This window comes from Rhinichthys klamathensis, unplaced genomic scaffold, assembly GCF_029890125.1.
Source record: "Rhinichthys klamathensis goyatoka isolate OS25496 unplaced genomic scaffold, OSU_Roscu_1.1 h1tg000192l_1, whole genome shotgun sequence".
Lineage (NCBI taxonomy): Eukaryota > Metazoa > Chordata > Actinopteri > Cypriniformes > Leuciscidae > Rhinichthys > Rhinichthys klamathensis.
Genome location: NW_026606718.1, coordinates 671,003 through 693,590, shown reverse-complemented (window position 1 = coordinate 693,590; position 22,588 = coordinate 671,003). Strand labels below are relative to the sequence as shown.

General features: G+C 37.6%; 1 protein-coding gene across 5 annotated transcripts in view; it reads right to left on the bottom strand.

The window, feature by feature from the left end:
- The window catches only part of unc5a (unc-5 netrin receptor A), a 193,969-nt gene that overhangs the window by 52,596 nt on the left and 118,785 nt on the right, over positions 1 to 22,588 (bottom strand). For all 5 annotated transcript variants that reach the window (XM_056262380.1, XM_056262381.1, XM_056262382.1 and 2 more), the window contains exons 3-5: positions 8,135 to 8,278; positions 4,777 to 4,880; positions 3,330 to 3,510 (exon numbers count right to left, since the gene is read on the bottom strand). In XM_056262380.1, coding sequence (XP_056118355.1) covers positions 3,330 to 3,510; positions 4,777 to 4,880; positions 8,135 to 8,278 — 429 coding nt within the window. The remainder of the gene's footprint in view (positions 1 to 3,329; positions 3,511 to 4,776; positions 4,881 to 8,134; positions 8,279 to 22,588) is intronic.

The window sequence follows — 22,588 nt, the reverse complement described above, 5'->3', positions numbered from 1 at the left end:
GGCGTTAAAGTCATGTGACCGTGTTTAGATTTTTATTTCTGCCGATTGTATTTAGGCTTCAAAATTCAAAGTTCTGTTCATTTGTGAAGATTAACATGATGGACAAAAGGTGTAAGAATAAACCTGTTTTTTTTTTTTGCCACAGAGCTTATTTTCTGCAGTAATCCAAAAGCCAATGGAAAAAATCTATTGGGTTTTTGTCGAAGGAACCAGGGTGATGCTAACTTACAAAAATACATCATCATTGCACATGGTCGGCGGGCATTATCAAATTAAAAGTGATATAATAATCAGCCTGTCACCGTGGAGTGACATTTTTGCCACCAAATGACCAAATTTTGACCATTTGGTCATTTCCCCCTCACATTGTCGGCACGCTTTGGAGCTTAATGAAAGCCTGAAGAGGCACTTCATCTGCATTCCTGAAACGTCATGGGGTTAGAGTATGTCATCTCCTGTTTTGAAGTATTTCTTTAAATTTTATACTCTCATCCAAATTTCACACTTCTTCTGAAAAAAATAAAAATAAAATGTGTGCAAGTCTGAAAAGATGGCCACATCTGGATGAAGCCAAAGAACCAAACATTGTCAAGTCACAAAACTATCACTCAATCTCTCTTACAAGCTATATATTAACCGCTGTCAATTTTAAAGCTACGGAGCAAAACATGGGATACATGGTGGGTGGGATGTTTTAAGGGAACAGCCTAGATTTCATCTCATGAGGGGTGTATATTGGTTTTCTGCTTTCCACCGACACACAGTATGGTTTTTATGGCACCAATATCCAGGCTGGTGAAATGCATAATCCTGCAAGGATTCCGGGATGATTCCGAGTCCAAAGATCATGCAGGGTTTTTAATCAAGTTCCCAGCCTCCTCTCTCTTGGTGGGAGAATTCAGAGCAAATCTGATTTCTTCTTCCCCCGGTAACTCGAGCGGTTTGTTGTCCAGAAGCCTCGATCACAGGTCAGAGTCTATATTGTGCCTGGAGCTGCACCTAATTCTCCACGAAATGTTGCTCTGGTCAGACCGAATCAATTCTTTAGCCTCTCTGATTGCTCACCACGAAGAAGGAAATTGCGCAGCAACTCGGGTCCTGATTACCTCTTAGCACACCGTTGTGTCAAGTCCAGCCTTGTTAAAATTCATCTCGTCCTCTGTCCAAAAGCACTAATAACAGCTCTCACACCACCTATGGTTCAGCCAATAAGCAAGCCTGCAAGACTTCAAATTAGTAAACTGACATTTTAATGTGAAGCCATGGGGAAAAAAAGAATAGCATAAAGGACCTTGCCTAATAGTTCTTTTGATCAAAAGGTATTCACAGGGAATTTTTCTTTAATTAATTTCTACAATGGTAGCAAATTGCTTGGGGAACATTGCACAATTTGAAACCGCCAAATTGTAAGGCACCGCGCACCTAGCATTCATGTGCCATTTCTCTTTTTCCCTGTGTGAGGGCTTCATTGATTGACAGCATAAAAAGCAAACAATAGAGCGAAAATATTCTCTGCTCACTTCACTTCTGCAGAGCCTTCCATCAAAATGTCCCCAAATCACGCAATTCAAAGAAAAAACAACAACTTATCTAATCTCCATTCATCTGAGAAATAATTGTCAATTTAGCTCCACTTTTTCCCTATTAAATACAACACACTGATTGCTCTGATTGACTTGCAGTCTGTCTCCGCATTAAAAATCACGTCCCCATTTATTCCGGTTTAATGCAAATCATCACGCAGCTGTCCCTTGACTCGTCGTCTTTATGCTTGATAATAAAACTGATACATTACCTCTGAAATAAGGCAAAGACTTTCGATTTTCCATTGTTAACATGTCTGTCTGTGGTTTAAGAGTATTCTCAGTAGATCTGTCCCAGTACTGTACTGTACTATGTGTCGTGTGTGATTGACTAGGCTGGGATCAGTAGAGAGCGTGTACTGGGTTGTAATGCATGCTACCTTTAGAACGCTGCTTGTCCTGGGAACCCTCCGGGGTTAGCGATGCTCTGCTGCTGTGCATTTTAATAAAGGTCAGCTAGCTTATAAACCCTATTCATTAGCCACTTTATGCCATTAATTCAACAAGCTAAACTACAGTGAGGGTGTTTGTCAGCTCTGCGGAGATTTCGGAGACACTGTCTGGCTGCTTTGCTCCCAAACTGATATGTTGTTATGTTGCTGCAATCATTTACAGCATGATCAGTTTTAGAGGAGCTAAGCTAAAGCTAATTCGAAGTAAAATCAGAATATTCCAAATTGTAATGCTTGTAAGGTTTAAGGTGGCTACAAGAAATACAGTGGCCTTTAGTATTTAAAACACTGTATGTAAATGTACATTACATAATGTAAATATATTTATTTTTAAATTACATTAACAAAATATCCAAGCAGGGAGCATTTATTTTAAATAAAATCACTCAGATGACGGGGTTCTCACAATTTCTGACCAACTTTTGAGCACGTTCAGTAACACTTTACAATAAGGTCTCATTTGTTAACATTAGTTAAAGTGTTAACTACCATGAACTAACAACGAGCAATATATTTGTTACGGTATTTATTAATCTTTGGTAATGCTAGTTAATACAAATACAGTTGTTCATTGTTTGTTCATGTTAGTTCACAGTGAATTAACTAATGTTAACAAATACAACTTTTGATTTTAATAACGCATTAGTAAATGTTGAGATTAACTAAGATTAATAAATGCTGCAGAAGTATTGTTCAGTCTTAGTTCATGTTAACTGAAGTAGTCAACTAATGTAACCTTATTGTAAAGTGTTAGCACACTTTTTTTGTATGACTGAAGAATTTCAAAAAAATTATCAAAACATTTTTTCCCCCAATAATTTTCCAGATATACATATCCATATGTCAAGAAAATTATTCACAAAACATAAATAAACTCAATGTTGCTCTTAATATACGATAAATACAACAAAATTCCCACTTAAGATTTATTTAATTTCCATGACTTTTTCCCTGATTTTTCTAGGACGGTGGGAACCCTGATAAAAACGTATAATGTTAAAAATTAATTGGACCATAGAGCTACGGGTAATATCATGAATGGAGACTACAGCTATAGTGTTATTATAGTAAAACACTGATACATTTTCAATAGGCAAAGCAAAGTAGTGAGTTAGTACATTTTGTTCTCAAAGTCTGATCAAAATAGAGTTGTCCATCAAAGCTAGCCTGACTCTCTCAGTAAATTACCCCTGACTCAGGGTCAGAACCATCCCAAACTTTTGTCAGACTCTTGAAAGGTGAAGTGCATTTATCTGTGATCTAAGAAAGGAACAAAGTATGAGAAGAAACACACCATAGACTATCACAGTAGCCGAGGAGCTCTTGCGTCGAGCCACAATGTTCTTGGCCACGCAGGTGTAGTTGCCTGTGTCGGCCAGACGGGCTTGTTTGATGATGAGATTATGGTCCACGGTGATGAAGAAATTGGGGTCAGTCTTGGGGTCGATCAGCTCCTCGTTTCTCTGCCACTCCACCTATAGATATACACAAGAGAAAACATTTCACAGCTTCAATCTGGCTCAAATGGATGGAAAACGCTCTGTGTGCTCTCGGATCCAGCTACCATTCTGGGCTGATCCCAAGGCCACAGCCAGGGCCGAGGATGTTCAAGTTTGGCAGACACTGCATGGCAGCATGGGGCAGTAGGAAAGCGGATTAGCGGTTTTTTTTTACAATTGTTTTTCTATTGTACACAAAAAAAAAAAAAAAAAATATAGAACACTTCTTGCTCACTTTATCAGAAATTTAACTTAAAGTAGAAATTGCGAGTATGATAATACATAGTTAACAAAAGAAAAAAATTGAGATTCAATTTTGGTGTTGTGGTATGTTTATTGTCACCAAAAAATATACATAATCATATTTTGTTACTGTAACTATGATTAATGATTATGATTATAATAAACTGGTGAATAAGTCAAAATCATTGACGGTAATATTTTATCGAACACGCAATGTACTGTAAAAAAAAGAATTAAGGGTGGGAATCACAGGGTACCTCACGATACAATACACGATACAGATAATATCATGATACAGCAATTCTGCGATAATCGATAGACAATCCTATAATGATACATCACAATATCTGTCTAACTATGAAAACAAAATGCCTGTGAAAATGTTAAGTGCAGGTTTTCCAGACTTTGGACTTAAATGAGGCTGGGGCATTTATTATTTTCTCGTTTAAAAACCTCTTTTTTCTTAGGTTAGTTAACTTATGTTCACATTTCCCTCATTCATTTGTTCAGCGCCACCTTGAGGAGCCATGAAGTAGCGACTCTGGGAGCAGGAAAATCTATTTAGAGAGCCTTATTTTATTAATTGAAATATCGATATTTGGCGCCAGCATATCGATTCTCATATCGCATGGAGAAGGACAACGATATATTGCCCAATGGATATTTTGTCCCACCCCTAGACAGAACGAGTGTACTCAAATATATCCGGCATTTTTGTTGTTAAGTTTGGAAGTTTGGATGGACATTTTGAGTTGCAACAGCTGGTCGCAGGCTGGTCTAGTCCTGCACCAGTGCAAAAATACATGTATTATTGATGGGACTCCCAGAGCTGCCAAATCACTCTGAATGGTTCCTCATCCAAGTGCAGCTCATCGAACAGACGGAATATGGTGAAAGACATCAGATCTCTGGCTCGATGTTATATTTGTACCAGTACATTAATGAGGGGGATCATTAGCAGAGCCGTTGGTTATTAGCATGTTTACTTGTTGCTCTCACCTCTGCAGGAGGAACACCTTCAGGAGGATGACAGCGCAGAAGGATTTCCTGATCAAGTGCCACTTCCTTACCCAGCGGTTCCTCCTCAAAGTTCTTCCTCAGATCTGTAGTGCAAAATCATTTTATTTATTAGTCATTGAGGCTATACATAACAATATATATTATACTGTATCTATTCTGTGCAATGTGCAAAACTAGACAGCTCTTGTGCACAGTACTGCATATTTAATATTGAACATTTTTTAAAAATTAGTGTAACATTAATTAGTGTAACTAAATTGGGTTAATATATTGGAAAAGAGTGAGTCTGGTGAGTGTACTGAGTGTTTTTAGTTGTTTTCGCAGATCCGTGTGAACTCTTGACAATGTTGTCATCTGTACGCGAAAAACACGAAGGAAAAACTTTTCCCGTCTTTAGTACATCGTTGTCTTGTAAATGTACTCTTAAATGGATTGCATGTTTGCTTTTTTCCTTTCCTATGGGCTCTCAAGCCAGGATATTGACTAAAATCCTCCCTTAGTCATAAAGTGGATCAGAACTTGTACATGTATCACCAGGAAGGTAAACTGCCAAGCCATTTAATCTAACATTATCCGTGTCATATTTAGCAAAGTGTTTTTGGGGTTCAGCGCTCCTCCGTATATATATTTGCACCGTGTACGACGTTCAACAGGAGCCTTGAGCGGCCTTTCTCTCTTAGAAGGATCCATATCACAGACCCGAGTGCTTATTAGACCCTGCTTGGTTGCTTCAGAGAAAGGCTGTCTGCAGCCCTAAGGCAAAGCATCAACAAAAAGGAATTGCATTATCATCCTCCTCTACTCGATGCCGCACCGAGGCTGTGGTATCCACACGACCACCCACTTTACCTAAAACCCCTGGGACAAGTGTTGATGCAAGTCGAATTGTATTTGCTTGTCAAAATTGCATTACTCTTGATGGAGGGCTTTCATGCCCTCCTGACTATGGATGGCAAAATTTCAAAACAACATTTGCATAAACGTTTATAGCTGACACGAAAAGCTTTTGGAAGGAGGTGTCCATTGAGACAGCGGACTTGTCTTCAGCTCCGATGCTGGGGAATAAAATCTCTCTCAATAACAGCGACACTGCCAGTCATTTCATTTCCTCAAAACAGATGTCATGCCTGTCTTCACCAATCAGGCCTTGGCAAACATTAAGAGGTGAAGAGGGGTCTTTGACATTCAATTTAATTAAATAGGATTTAATGGGAATAGGAGAGGCACAAAGGATTAGATGGCCATCGAGCCCTGAGATGACATTGTCGTGACTTTGAAGGGAAAACTCAAGTTTGTTAAAGGAATAGTTCACCCTAGCGTAATTACAATGAATGGGAGCTGAGGCTTTCAAGCTTCAAAAACAACAGAAACACCATACAAATAACATAAAAGTGGTTCATTTGAATCATGCGTTATTGCTAAGAAGTCATATGGTACTTTGTGCGCAGGGACAGAAAGTTATGTAGCTCACAAACCAAACGAACCACTCTTATAGGCCCTTTTCAGAGCTCCTGGTCACTGTATGCGTTCTTGGGTGAGAAAATTCCTTTAAAAGTCCTTTCATTATGCAAAAGTAGAATTTGAGGTGAATACGTTTGGCAAGATAAAATATCCATTCAGAATATTTATAAGCACCACTCTGAGATAAATCCAAATCCATTTTAATCGCACAATGCGTTTAATCCTTGTTTTAGAGAGACAAAAAATGACTCTATCATCTTCCTTTAAAGGAAGGATGTTTTGTGATGTTTGTTCTGAGTGAGGCGGTGCGGTGGTGCGGTTTCCGTGTGTTTAATCACACAGAGATATCAAAACCACCAGGCCTCTTGAGGCAATTACAAAGTGTTACACTGCAGATTAGCAGATTTCCTTGCCACGGGCTCTTCCTGATCAAACTTCCCAATCAAACATTAAATAAGTCATATAAAACCAACTAAATCAATCAGCCTTGGGGAGAAAACGGAGCATAAGTGGTAAGATTGATTGGCTAAATGGAATTCTGAAATAACTTTTAATAGAAAGTACATCACTATCAAAACACTTTATCGTGGAGCAGCTACTGTGTTGTAGAGCACTTTAAAACATTAGGGATAAATGAATTTTGTTTACCAGAACACACTGTTTACACAGTATTTGAAAGGTGTATTGAAGTATTCAAATAAACGATGTTAACATCTATGGCAGGAAACACCTGTTAATGAAGCTTGTGTGCTTTTAAATATATTAACTAATAAACTGCCTAAACACAGTCTGCTAGATCTGTGGTTCTCAATTGGTTTTGCTTTGGGATCTAGATTTTACACTGGGGATCAAATGATGACACAACCCGGTAGGAACAATTTTGCTATAACATAACATTTTACAAATGCATAAAAGCATGTATAAATATTGAAATTCAGTATTGGGATTTTATATTAAGCCAATAATGAATTGCACAAAACCCATTGTGGTCATTTAAAACCTTGTTTAAGGTGAACCCATTTTAAATGAAGTTTGGTTTCTTGAATTGTGAAGTCTGATTGGATGCACGACCTTTGATGTCGTCAACAATAATTACAAAATATATGGGAAGTGTTTTCTTTTCTAGCCGATAACCACTTGGGTCAGTATTTTGGGCAGAAAAAATGTATACTTTTATTCAGCAATGATGCATTAAACTGATTAATCAAAAGTGGCAGTAAAGACATTTATAATGTTATAAAAGATTTCAATTTCAAATAAATGTTCTTTTGAACTTTCTATTCATCAAATAATTCCAAATATGAAGCATAACAATGTTTTTTAACATTGATAAGAAATGTTTCTTGAGCACCAAATCAATTAGAATGATTTCTAAAAGATCATGTGACACTGAAGACTGGAATAATGATGCTGAAAATTCAGCGTTGCCATCACAGGAATAAATTACATTTTAAAATATATTAAAATATAACGATTTTAACAATATTTCACTATATTACTATTTTAACAGTAATTTGTATTTAAAAATGCAGCCTTGGTGAGCTTAAGAGACTTAAAAATTATTAAAAATTATTAAAAATATTTACATATCTAATCTATAATTATTAAAATTAATCTATAATACATTTATTTAGGTACTGTAGCTAAACTGGACCATTCCGCAGCATTGTTAGCTGCAATTTATTATTTGGAATTGGGTTTTGCATTCGTTTTTTTCCCCTTCTGTCCAGATCAAAACCGGTACAGACTTGTGACTCATTTTTGGGAGCGACCCACCAGTTGAGAACCACTGAGCTAGACATTTATCCCATGATCAGATTATAAGGTAGAATTTGGTCGAAATGTTTGCACTATAAGATAGCAGAGCTGAACTCACATGCGATGCGTACAAATGCCTTTTGGCTCTTTTGGGTTCCTGTAGTGCTCCAGGCCACACACTGACACCAGTAATCCTCCAGACCAAAGATCTTCTCCACCTGCTGTCTGGAGATGTCAATCTTCACCTGCATCACCGGCAGCCCTGGGACCAAACCAGACAAAGCAAACACATTCAGCTCATCATATCAGCTCTAAACATATCCATTGCCATCGACAGAGACAGTCCTTCAGACCCCTGTTAAAAGTTTACTTGCGTCAAACTTGTGGTTAATATATGGCAAATTGGCTGGCAGAAATTAGCAGCACTTCACTGGCAGTGGTGGGTCAGAACTTTGGCAACAATGTGAAATCTATCACAGCTGTCAAACTTTTCACAGACGTGGCAAACTGTTTCCAAAGGTTTTGGAGGTTTTGAAGAGCTGCCAACCATTTGCATTGAGGGGAAACAAATTAAGTTTTTTGCAAACAAACATTTTTCGTTGCTTGGTTAATTCATGGAATAGACAGATGGTTGAGCAATGTCACGATCATTGTTTTAATAATTGCAGGAAGTGTATGACATGCGAAACCACCTCAAAATAGAAAATCCAAAACTCTACTGTGCTTTCTTGGGGTGAATTAATAAATAAACAGGTATTAATATTTATGTGAGCTTCTAGTGAGAGATATTTTTCCTGGTTACTCAATATGTGCGTTTTCATTCAGACATGAGTGGCTAGGATTATCCAAAGCTCAGAGGTCTTCTCTGAAAATAAAATGTAAAAGAGGACAAGAAAAAAAAAAGGGAATGAAGTGATAATTGGTCAACCACAGTCGGATGAATAATGTCTATACAACTGGTGTGAAGTCATCCAACAAAATGACTAATTTTCAGCTGACAATTACAAATGAACATTATCAGAGTTAACCAACACCAACAACACAACATGTGTAATGCATAATAAAGCTCTCTTTGAGGATGGAGGGATGGGGTTAGACAAAGATCATTTTTCTTTTCATTATCTCTGGACCATCTCCTCACCCCCTATAAGCCTTTGATATTTTCCTCCATGGCTATCGCTCATCTCAACACGAAAGCATGACCTTGAAGATGTCCACATCCCCCTTCCTCTTAATTTCTCCCATAATCTCTCCATCTAACCTATTCTTCCTTTCCTCTTCCCCTCTCCCCTTTTCTTGTTTTGCTTTCTCCATTAGAACCTAGACCTATGTTTCAAAACCTAGGGCATTTTGAGGCATATCATTATGTTCAAATAGAAGTAACAAAATTGAATTGAAAAAAAAAAAATGGAATTGCATGGGCATTTTTAAATATTTTTCTGTGCACCATAGTTGCATTGAACTTACAATTTGATTTGAAATGTTTGAATCGACTGTTGAGCATCATACAGCAGTTGTGTTTGAAAGTTCAAATTGATTTCTGGGCATCGTATGAACATGATTTAAAATGATTTTAAATAGACATTAGATCCAAACACCCTTTTTGGGCATCATAGAAATGTTCAAAGGAATTTTTTAATGCTTGAATCGATTTCTGCATTTCAAATGATTCAATCTATTTTTGTGCTCCATAGGTAAATAAAAAAAAGGCTCCGAACAATATTTCTGCACAATTTAATATATTCTTTCAAAGAACTGTTTTGGCCTCGTTTGAATGTTTGAAAAGATTTTTTTGCAAAATATAGCTGCCTTCAAATGTTCAACCTGATTTCTGGACTCCATTTCAATGCTTAAATTGATTTTGTTGGCATCAGTGGAATATTTAAACATCGTTGCACATCATGTGTGCAAAGACTTAAATGGAACATTTGAACTCCCCTATTATGGTGTCAAGGTAGACAGCTCTCCGGGTTCTGAAACTCACACTGCACTGCATTAAGCATTTCATGTCAATGGACCATAATAAGCAGCAAAACAACTCCAATAACCAGATTCTGCAATTAGCCACGGTGTGGTCAGATGCTCCAGCTTTGTGACAAAAATGCATCATCTCAAATCCTGCTGGTCAGTTGAGTTCTTGTTCCAACCTGTCTGTCACAAATCAATGTACATCCCATCCATCACCACTTGGCAGAGAGTCTCTAGGAGGAGAGAAATAGGGCAGCAGAGAGAGCTTGTGTCTCACTATCTTGGCAGACATTAGGAGCACATGCAATTACTGTTAGATTTAAACCACCCTCCAGTGTTACTCAGGGCGTAAACATCAAAATGGACCTCTCAGACGATCTTGCTCTCCTCTGACACGACGTCTAGACTTTAATCCTCACTGATGGCTCTCAACACTTTTGCAACGGGTCAAAAATATGAGATACAATGCACAAATCTCTGTAATCCAGACTCAAATACATGCATTGAAAAGAACACTTTCAATTAATTGCTCCACTCGCACTGCATTTAATTCAAATTGCGTAACCAATTCAATAGGAGCGGAAACAGTTATGATATTAGACCACTAATATCATGGTGATTTTTTTAAGGGGTGATTTTTCTTAGAGAATGTAATTATCGTTCGCATTAAAACGTAAAATACAATTAAGGGAAATGGGCGTAGTCCTGAAATAGTCAGAGGAAAAGCTATCTTAAACACTGATTGTTTTATTAATTGCTTTTTGTTTCTTTTAGTAGCAATTACCCAGATTTCTGACCTCACACTCCCTCTGCGCTCCACGACGAACCGCTGAGGCCGCCACATTCGGTTTCATTCACTTTTGTGAATATGCCAAACGGCCTGCACTGCTACTCACTTTTCCTGCATGACAGATTTAGCTGCATGATAGGCCAGGATAATACTGTAATGCAGATTTGTATAATTAGTAATTAACCGAGTATGAAGTCTTTGACTAGGAACACCATTAAAATGTTCACCCCTGAGCCCTTGAGCGAGGTCGCTGTGGCAACCCTCCCTTTGGGGTCTGAGAGGTCGCACAGTTAAAGAATAATTGACTCTTAGACCGAGTGTCACATGCGAACACACCCGCTTCCAATACTGTTAAACCCCCACAGATAGAGGAAATTATTCTGAAATGAAGACACATTTATTAGACCCTGAAAGAAAAAAGGCCCTGCGGAGATTGAATCATAATTCTGAGTTATTGCTTTATGCTTTTGTCGTGTTGTGCGTCTGCATACTCAATACATGCGGCACACACCTTCAAAATTAATTGTTAAAAATTCATAACCCGTCCCATTTTTCTACATTGACATCTAACAAATTATTAAATACAGACGTAAAATTCAGACAAAGAATAATAATGATGCCGCTTTCCATTCTGGGGTTAGCTGAACCCAGTGCATTTTTCATAACAGACCACAAGGTCAACTAGTTCCAAGGCATTTCCCAGAATTCAATGCATGCATCATAAGGAATAGTGTGAATGAAAAAGAACACAGAAATACTTCCCCCCTCCCTCCCCTCCCAATGGTAAAGCATTTTAAACTTGATGCAGTGTTTTAAAAAAGCAACACACTGAGAGGCGCTGAAAAAAATTAGAAGGATTGCAAACATCAGTCTTTAACTTGTGAAGTTTCATTTTGGGGTGAATTAACCCTTTAAAGCTCAACGAGGGGGCCAGGGTCCACTAGTGGGCCTCAGCAAACTTCAATGACTAAAAGGTAATTCAATTAATAAATTATTAATATTTTGAAACAAGCTAACACTACATTAAAATGCTAATATATATATATATATATATATATATATATATATATATATATATATACATATACATATACACTCACCGGCCACTTTATTAGGTACACCTGTCTAACTGCTTGTTAACACTTAATTTCTAAGCAGCCAATCACATGGCGGCAACTCAGTGCATTTAGGCATGTAGACATGGTCAAGACAATCTCCTGCAGTTCAAACCGAGCATCAGTATGGGGAAGAAAGTTGATTTGAGTGACTTTGAACGTGGCATGATTGTTGGTGCCAGAAGGGCTGGTCTGAGTATTTCAGAAACTGCTAATCTACTGGGATTTTCACGCACAACCATCTCTAGGGTTTACAGAGAATGGTCCGAAAAAGAAAAAACATCCAGTGAGCGGCAGTTCTGTGGGCGGAAATGCCTTGTTGATGCCAGAGGTCAGAGGAGAATGGCCAGACTGGTTCGAGCTGATAGAAGGGCAACAGTGACTGAAATAACCACTCGTTACAACCGAGGTATGCAGCAAAGCATTTGTGAAGCCACAACACGCACAACCTTGAGGCGGATGGGCTACAACAGCAGAAGACTCCACCGGGTACCACTCATCTCCACTACAAATAGGAAAAAGAGGCTACAATTTGCAAGAGCTCACCAAAATTGAACAGTTGAAGACTGGAAAAATGTTGCCTGGTCTGATGAGTCTCGATTTCTGTTGAGACATTCAGATGTTAGAGTCAGAATTTGGCGTAAACAGAATGAGAACATGGAACCATCATGCCTTGTTACCACTGTGCAGGCTGGTGGTGGTGGTGTAATGGTGTGGGGGATGTTTTCCTGGCACACTTTAGGCCCCTTAGTGCCAATTGGGCATCGTTTAAATGCCACGGCCTACCTGAGCATTGTTTCTGACCATGTCCATCCCTTTATGGCCACCATGTACCCATCCTCTGATGGCTACTTCCACCATGTCACAAAGCTCTAATCATTTCAAATTGGTTTCTTGAACATGACAATGAGTTCACTGTACTAAAATGGCCTCCACAGTCACCAGATCTCAACCCAATAGAGCATCTTTGGGATGTGGTGGAACGAGAGATTCGCATCATGGATGTGTAGCCGACAAATCTGCGGCAACTGTGTGATGCCATCATGTCAATATGGACCAAACTCCCTGAGGAATGCTTCCAGCACCTTGTTGAATCTATGCCACGAAGAATTGAGGCAGTTCTGAAGGCAAAAGGGGGTCCAACCCGTTACTAGCATGGGGTACCTAATAAAGTGGCCGGTGAGTGTATATATTATTTCTTATTAAATATAATGAAAATAACTAATTTTTAAAATAAACAAAAATATTTATTTTTCTCAAAAGCTATGGTTTTATTGAAAAATGTTCTATTCTTTAAGCTTCATAAATCACAAAATAAACGGTGGTTAATTAATTTAAGATAACACTCCTCCTAGTTTCTGTTTCAGATAATAAAATACTCCTACAGTACTCCTAGTTTCAGGTGATAAAAAGGTTTGCAAACAAGCAGTAATATATATGGCAGAAATCCCTATATCAGGAAGCCTTCTGATATTGTTTTAGGGGGTCTTTCAGTCAAAAAGGTTGAGAACCACACACAAAAGACATTTCTCAAAATATCTTCTTTTGTGTTTCACAGAAGAAAAGTAAGTCATACAGGTTTGTAATGACATGACAGAATTTCCATAATTTCAGTTAAACTATCCCCCTTCAACTGTTGTCTTTGTAGGTAAAAGCCATGGATGAGATGTTTCCTCCAGGGAACTAAAAGGGTCCTGGTCGGATTCGACGGTGCATTTACAGTAGAATCCAGGGATATGATAACATCACGTTCCGACACACTACACCATAACTTCATCTGAGTCCCAGCGTGACTTTGCAGTGACTGCTCTACATATTATTGCAGCTGCAAACATCTGTTTGTGTCTGCACCAACAGCTCCCCAAAGGAGCAGCAAACACTGCAAGTGGAGGTGGCAAAGAGATTCATTATTCAAGGATGTTATCTATCCAAATGTGTGAGTAACAGTTCTCATTACTGCTATAAAGGACTTTTATTGTGAAGACGATGTAGGCTGCTAAATCAAATAGCATGTGTGCGTCTTGAAATACAGACAAGACTCACAGACCCGCAATGACATCGCTGCCCTTATTCCCTTGTGAGTCGATACAGGGGCTTGTCTGGTGAAGAGACTTGATTTTATTTTCGCTCACTCTTGTTTTTGCTGCCGGTGACCTCAATTCCACGGGGGTCATTTGCTTATCAAAGGCGCAGACCGAAACTGGCAGGTTGGAGTAAGTTTTCATTGTGACTGAGGAAATTCAATTAGGCCACATCTAGGGCGCGAGGAACTAAGATTCATCAATGGGAGCTGGGATTAAGAGGGAACTGACTTACACTAGGACGATCAGTCAGAAGGTCAGCATGTGCTCATCACAAGGGACTTATTTATTTTTTCATTGACTTCCCATTGAATACAGCTGGAATAAAGGATCACTCTCCAATGCACTGCATCTTACAGATAATTGCTTCCATCACCTGTATAGCAGTGGCGAGTGGTGACTTCTTTAACTGGCTGTGCTAGGTGGTGCGTTTTGTAACCTTGTAACGGTTCTCTGTAAAAAATCAAACCATTTGCACCGCCATTCAACTCAAATCTGACGACGCAGTAACTATATTATATAACTATATTATATTATATTACTCTAATAACTATATTATTCATCTATAATATAGTTTGTTGAAACACTTAAAACGACAGACAAAGTTAGGCTAATATATGTTTCTGTCGATGGATACCAATTCTGGCTTCCCCTAAACTTTGTTCAGTGCGAGGGCCGTATGCTCGAACATGACCAGTCATTTATGCCGTCATAACCCGGGTGTTGATAGCGAGCGAGCGCAGGTGAGACCTAAACAGCACATGTTGCTATCAGTGTTTAAACTAACCTTATTTAAGCCCTGCCAATGTAAACCTTCAAGTGCAAGAAGACGCGTAAGAGAACTTGGGCGCACGGAAAGCCGCGTCTCAGACACCTCGCAAATATTGAGTTCTTGAAATCTTGCGCTTGAACGGACAAATTCACACAAAAATGATGTCAACATGCCCGTCTTGGCCAGTATCCTAGCAAACATAATAGGTTATGCCTTAAGTGAACGTAAACATTCGAGAAAGACAACACACGTGTATCAGTATCAGTCTACTGGATCCATGCATCGAATCTTAAAGTGACAGCAGCCTAATATTCCTGCTGTCTGTGTTTTTGATGTTAGTCAAACAACAAAAAACAAGGAAATCACACACTGCCCCTGATTGAATAGATTTTGTAACTTTAATAATAATTAATCCCCATCTAATTTATACAGTAAAGATTAAATGCAATGTTTTACATTTGATTACTTTATTCAATTTGCGTACCTCAAAACTACTGTTAGACCTACCTGAAAAACCTAGAAAGCACTGTTTATTTTATTTGTATATTTGCTCTATTGTATTTATTTGTGCTGTTGCTTTTAGTTTGATTATTTGCTTTTATTTTCTTTATTTTTACTTGGCAGTACGCCGCAGTAGTCTTTTTTGATTTGAAGAAAATTACCGTCGTTTGGGAAATAAATTATTGACAGACAGTTACATACATATTACCAACATTTTATCATGTCAGCTTTATGGTACACTTCAAACAACGGAATTTCTAGTGTTAATATCAAATAGCGAGTCCGCGAATGGCTTGGGTTTGCAGAGCATTTGCACCTTATATGGACCGCACGGCCCTGCTGTATAGACACACTAGTGACAATAATGATGTTTATCATTAGTGTTGAATTAGAGAGGTAAATACGCATTTAAAACACATTAGTGTTTTGAACTGTGTTGAATAATGTAATGTTTACCATGTTGTTTGACAAATATATCCCTCTCTTTGATTGCATTATGCTCTTTTCATTACCCGTTATCGCTTCTGGACGTCTGAGCCCAGAAACAGCGGCCAAAGCTAGAGAGGTAAACAAACACATGAATAATCAGAGCAATTTGAAAACCGCCATTAAAACATTGACAAAATTCTGAGCTGTGTGCCGACACATTGAGCCATGATGCTTATGAGGTCAACATGAGTTCAAATATGCCTCATAACATTTCATTCTTTTTCTTTGGGCATCAATAAAATTACTTGTATAAACAAAAAGATCAAAAGTAAATAAATGTAATAAAATAATACAAATAATGAAAAAAAGATAAATAAACAAACATTCTGCTAAACAATGCTTAAGTTCAAATCTGACCAAAACTAAATAAATAATAAATAAATAAATAAAAAGAACGTAAAAAGTAAATAGATTACATACATTTATTAAATTAATTAAATAAACAATTAAATAGAACATATTATAATAGAAATATCTAAAATACACATTTTTAAATAAGACCAAGTAAAGAAATTAATAAATGTATACAATAATAAAATCTCTATACTTAAAATAATTTATAAAAAAATACTAAATGATAAAATAAAAAATACACTTTAAATCTCAAGATATGGTTTGGGTTCCCTCCTTCAGTAAATCTACAGGATTTTTTCCAGGTTTTATCATCCAGCATGTAAAAAAAAAGTAACTTAGAAAACTACAAATGCACATCTACTCAACAAGCCACGCGATTTAAGGTATCCATCACAGAATAAATGGCGTGTCATGTATAGGGATTTGAAGACACCTTGTGGTTAGCACCACTAACAATAAACAGTCCCAAATAATGCTACACATGTAGACAAAGTATCAAAACTAGAATCCATCCCATCCCTGCAAAACCTCTCAAACTCCAAGTAAAACATTCAAAAACAAAGGAAAAACAAAGTCTGTGTCCTCAGGCGCACTGAAGCTGGATGTGTGGCCCATGTGGACCAACAGACAGGATGACTCAGTGAACGGCTGTCTCTTCTCTTGCACTAATAAGATGCTGTAATCCTCGGCTCACTCCAGCGAGCAGCGGTCTATGAAGAAGAGACAGACAGACTATTCCAGGGTCCACATTAAATCTATAAGCCACAGAGGTGCCACGCAGGCACATCCAGTAACCCTAACCAGTCTGTCCAGCAGTTATTGTAGGTCAAGGCTTGGCTCAAGGATTCTAGTTATTACAGGAATATTTTTGCTAGTTGATGAGAGTGCGGAAACATGAGCACATTACCCCCATTCTACATTCACTCCACTGGCTTCCCATCTCCACCAGGATTGAGTATAAGGTTTCCCTCCTCACACATCAATGCATCCATGGACATGCCCCCTCCTACCTCAAAGAACTTATCAACCCACAAAACACAACCCGTTCCCTCCGTTCCACTCACTCAAACCTCCTCCACATACCCAGAACCAGACTCAGGACAATGGGAGATAGGGCCTTTTGTGCTGCTGCCCCAAAACTGTGGAATTCCCTCCCTGACAACTTGAGGGCACCTCAATCCACTATATGTTTTAAAAAAGGCCTTAAAACATTTCTTTTTAGCAAAGCGTTTGGTCCCCTTTAGATGTTTTTTTTATCTTATATATATATATTTTTTTATTTTATTTTATTTTTTTACCTGTAGCACTTTGAGATCTTCTGATGAAAAGTGCGTTATAAATGAAATGTATTATTAGGTGTTCAAGCACGAAGTGCTGAAAACCTATTGTAATTGTACTGATTTTTATTATTAGGTGTTCAAGCACGAAGTGCTGAAAACCTATTGTTTTTGTACTGATTTTTATTATTATTATTATTATTATTATTATTATTCTGCCGTAAAACGCATCGTGCAGACCAAACCGTAAGAGCTAGAGACTTGATATTTGGGATTAAGGTAGCACAGAAATCGAGGAGAGGTTGAGAGAGTATGAGCCCGATTGGCCCATAGGTGGCGCTACAGCAACCAATTGCGCGAAACTGCTCATAACTCCTAGACCGTAAGTCGTAGACTCAAGTGTCTTATATCAGTGGAAAGCTGGTCACCTGACGAAAAAAACGTATATCTCCGATTTCATTTCCGCCATGATAGATTTTCCGCCATTTTGAATTTTGTCAAAAAACTACTTTTGCGAACTAGTCCCTGGTTTTTCGCCCGATCGGAACCAAACCAGTGCAGAAATGTTCTCTGGAGTCTGAATATCAATAATTATCAAAAAAAAGTTGAAATTTCGATTTCCGGTTGCTAGGGGGCGCAAAATGAACGTTGTGGGAGGAGCCTATTTTACTAAAATGGCTATAACTCAAGAAGTAAATGAGATATCTTCACCAAACTTGGTCCACATATATATGAGTTAAATCTGAGGTCACAGTAAAAAAACCGCGTCGATCTAACACTAGGTGGCGCTATAACATTAAAAAAACATAAAAGGGGGTGTGGCCACCTGACCGTTAGTCCGATTGACTTGAAAATTGGTATGCAGTGTCTTGGTCCAAGGTGGCATGTATGTGTAAAAGGATATTGGCGTATCTCAAAAAACATGGCCGCCATCGGCCAATGAAGTTTGAGCACCTGTGAGACGAGGTTAACGGAGGCCAATCGGAACGAAACTCTATGGGCATGTTCGACTCATGGCCCAAGAGGTCTGTAAGAGTTTTGAAAGAAATCGGCCACTAGTTGGCGCTAACGAGTTTTACGGCTCTGTAATCACGTGGTGTTGCATACATCCCCACAATATGCATATTATTTGATAGATCTCCTCATGCTGAACAACTTTGCCTCTAGAACCATTGCTGTCAATCAAACCGTTCATTAAATATTCACGAATATGTTAAAAACCTACTTTTGCGAACTAGTCCCTGGTTTTTTGCCCGATCGGAACCAGGCCAGTCTAGGACAATTCTCTGGACTCTCTAGATCAATAATTATCGAAAAAAAGTTGAACTTTGCCCTTTGCTTCGCTATAACAGGGTCATTTATAAAAGGGGTGTGTCAAAACACACTAAAAAGCCTATAAATCATAAATAAAAACTCAGAACTTCACAAAAATTGATGAGCATATATGTCATACCATGGTGAAGTAGCATGCAAAGTTTCATGGAGATCGGACAATAGGTGGCGCTATAACTGTTGAAAAGCTTTAAAACCATGTATTTCCTATGGTAAATTGCCTGTATTGGCTGTAAATGGTCTTTTCCATCTATGATCGTATAATTTTCATATCTTAATGTTTAAAACCAGTGCATTACAATTATCTGGACTCTCTAGATCAATAATTATCAGAAAAGGTATAATTACTTCATTTGGATGGCTATAATAGAGTGTAAATCGGATGGCTATAACAGCTTGGATAGCTATAACAGCCAATAAGTGGTATTTTACTGCCCCCTGCTGTCATTTCATCATACTACTCTCTAATATTTTTATATATAATTGATATTTAGACTTTATTAAATCATTTTAACATTTACAATCACATTTTGTCAAAATTCATCTAGTGCTCTGTACTCTCTAAAACAATAATTATAGAAAAATGTATAACTTCTTCATTTGTATGACTATAATAGGGTCAATTCAATATGTAACCTTGACCGAAAGGCAATATCTTTTCAATAAATGCTCATAGCTTCTTAAAAAAAGGTCAAGAACAGCTATAACTGCTTTAAAAAAGGCTAACAGCCAATAAGTGGTATTTTACTGCCCCCTGCTGTTTAAAAAAGTCATTTTGTCACACTACTCAACTATAAGTAATATTTAGACTTTTATAAATTCACTATTTTAACATTTACAATAACATTTAGTCAAAAATCGTCTATTGAAGTGACAATTGAGTCACATTGGCTCCTGAAGTTCCAAATGTCTCTATCTACATCAGAATGAGCGTGTGTAGATTAAATGATATGAAAAACATGGCCTATTGTATAAGTAGGCTGTAATAGCACTGTTGTCCACTAGATGGAGCAGCAGCATTAGATATTTTTAATCTTTTTTTATCAGCTTTCAGCATTGGCTAACAAACAAATGCTCAAAGCATTTTCTTTATTTAGTTTTATATTATTACATTGCAAAGAAATATGTGAAATGCTCATATACCATTAAAACAGATTTTCACAATAACATATCCCTAAAATGTGTGTGTGTGTGTGTGTGTGTGTGTGTGTGTGTGTGTGTGTGTGTGTGTGTGTGTGTGTGTGTGTGTGTGTGTGTGTGTGTGTGTGTGTGTGTGTAAGCATGCATTATGGAGTTAACATGAAAAAAATGGTTTGCTTCAGTGGAGAATACTGGAGAAAAAAAGTAGTTGAAAATGAAAGTGAGCCAATAAGTGGTCTTCTACTGCCCTCTGCTGGCCACTCTTCTTATTAATAGTCTTTTTTTGTATATAGACACTATAAAATCACTTATATAACAATTACTATTATAACACATTCATATTTTGTCAGAGTTTATCACTTCAATTGTTCTTATGCTTCATATAATTGCTGTCAACGTGGTAAATAATGATAAATAACGCCAGAAACATGGTAAATCATAGTAAAAAAGGTAAATCATGCTAGAATCCTGGTAAATTATTCTAGAATGTGCTATATCATGGTAAATCATCATATAACATGGTATATCAAGGTAAACTATGGAAAATCATGTTAGATTCATGGTAAATCATACTGGAACATGGTAAATCATGAAAAATCACACTGAAATGTAGTATATCATGGTAAATCATGCTTGCTACATAAAACTTAATGTCTTTTTTTATGCTTTTGTGCTTAACGGCCTGAAAGGCCTTAACTACTTGAACACCGCTAAAATGCTGCTTGCAGCTTTAATTAGGTGTTCAAGCACGAAGTGCTGAAAACCTATTGTATTTGTAAGGATTTTTATTATTATTATTATTATTTTTCTTCCGCCGTAAAACGCATCGTGCAGCCCAAACCGTAAGAGCTGGAGCCTTGAAACTTTGTCAGATGGTAGTACAAAAATCGAGGAGAGCTTATCAAATTATGAGCCCGATTGGCCCATAGGTGGCGCTATAGCAACCAATTGCGCGAAACTGCTCATAACTCCTAGACCGTAAGTCGTAGACTCAAGTGTCTTATATCACTGGAAAGCTGGTCACCTGACGAAAAAAACGTATATCTCCGATTTAATTTCCGCCAATATAGATTTTCCGCCATTTTGAATTTTGTCAAAAAACTACTTTTGCAAACTAGTCCTTGGTTTTTTGCCCGATTGGAACCAAACCAGTGCAGAAATGTTCTCTGGAGTCTGAATATCAATAATTATTGAAAAAAAGTCGAAATTTCGATTTCCGGTCGCTAGGGGGTGCAAAATAAACGTTGTGGGAGGAGCCTATTTTACTAAAATGGCTATAACTCGTAAACAAAATGAGATATTTTTACCAAACTTGCTACACATATGTATGAGCTCAATCTGAGGTCACAGTAAAAAAATTGCGTTGATTGAGCTCTAGGTGGCGCTATAACATGAAAAAAACATATGGCCACCTAGTGGTTAGTCCGATTGACTTGAAAATTGGTATGCAGTGTCTTGGTCCAAGGCCCCATGTATGTTTATGAGGACATTGGCGTATCTCAAAAAACATGGCCGCCATCGGCCAATTAAGTTTGAGCACCTGTGAGACGAGGTTAACGGAGGCCAATCGGAACGAAACTCGATGGGCATGTTCGACTCATGGCCCAAGAGGTCTGTAAGAGTTTTGAAAGAAATCGGCCACTAGTTGGCGCTAACGAGTTTTATGGCTCTGTAATCACGTGGTGTTGCACACATCCCCACAAAATGCCTATAATTTGATAGATCTCCTCATGCTGAACAACTTTGCCTCTAGAACCATTGCTGTCAATCAAACCGTTCATTAAATATTCACGAATATGTTAAAAACCTACTTTTGCGAACTAGTCCCTGGTTTTTCGCCCGATCGGAACCAGACCAGTCTAGGACATTTCTCTGGACTCTCTAGATCAATAATTATTAAAAAAAAGTTTAACTTTTGCATTTTTCGTATGGCTATAATAGGGTCATTTAGAAAAGGGGCGTGTCCAAATACACTCAAAAGCCTATAAATCATTAAAAAAAACTCAGAACTTCACAAAAATTGGTGAGCATATGTGACATAACATCATGAACAAGCATGCAAAGTTTTATGGAGATCGGACAATAGGTGGCGCTATAACTGTTGAAAAGGTTTAAAACCATGTATTTCCTATGGTAAATTGCCTGTATTGGCTGTAAATGGTGTGTTCCATCTATGATCATATAATATTTATATCAAAATGTTCAAAATAAGTGCAGTACAATTCTCTGGACTCTCTAGATAAATAATTATCAGAAAAGTTACAACTTCTTCATTTGGATGGCTATAATAGGGTCACTTTAATATGTAGCCTTGACCAAGAAAGCCTATATCTCTTCAATGAATGCTCAGATCTTCTTAAAAACAAGTCAGAACATGTGACTCTAATTAAGATAAGAAATAATGCATCTATAACAGTTTAAAAGGTTAAAGTTATAACATAATGGCATATTAAGCCAATAAGTTGTATTCTACTGCCCCCTGCTGTTTAACCTCTTAACCTTCTCCAGAGCGTCGGCGCACTGAAGCGTTTTTTTATTTATTTAGTTCAAATATACTATCAGATTTAATGTTATACCTTGACAAACTATACATCATTAAAAAGATATAAGACTCAAGATTCAGTATTTGACCACTATTGTATTCTGAGAAACTTATAGTGACAGTTATGTCTTAATTTGTGTCAGGAGTTATGAAATGAAAAAAACGAGTCGATACCTTTAATATGAATTATGAGCGTCAGCTGGTCCATTCA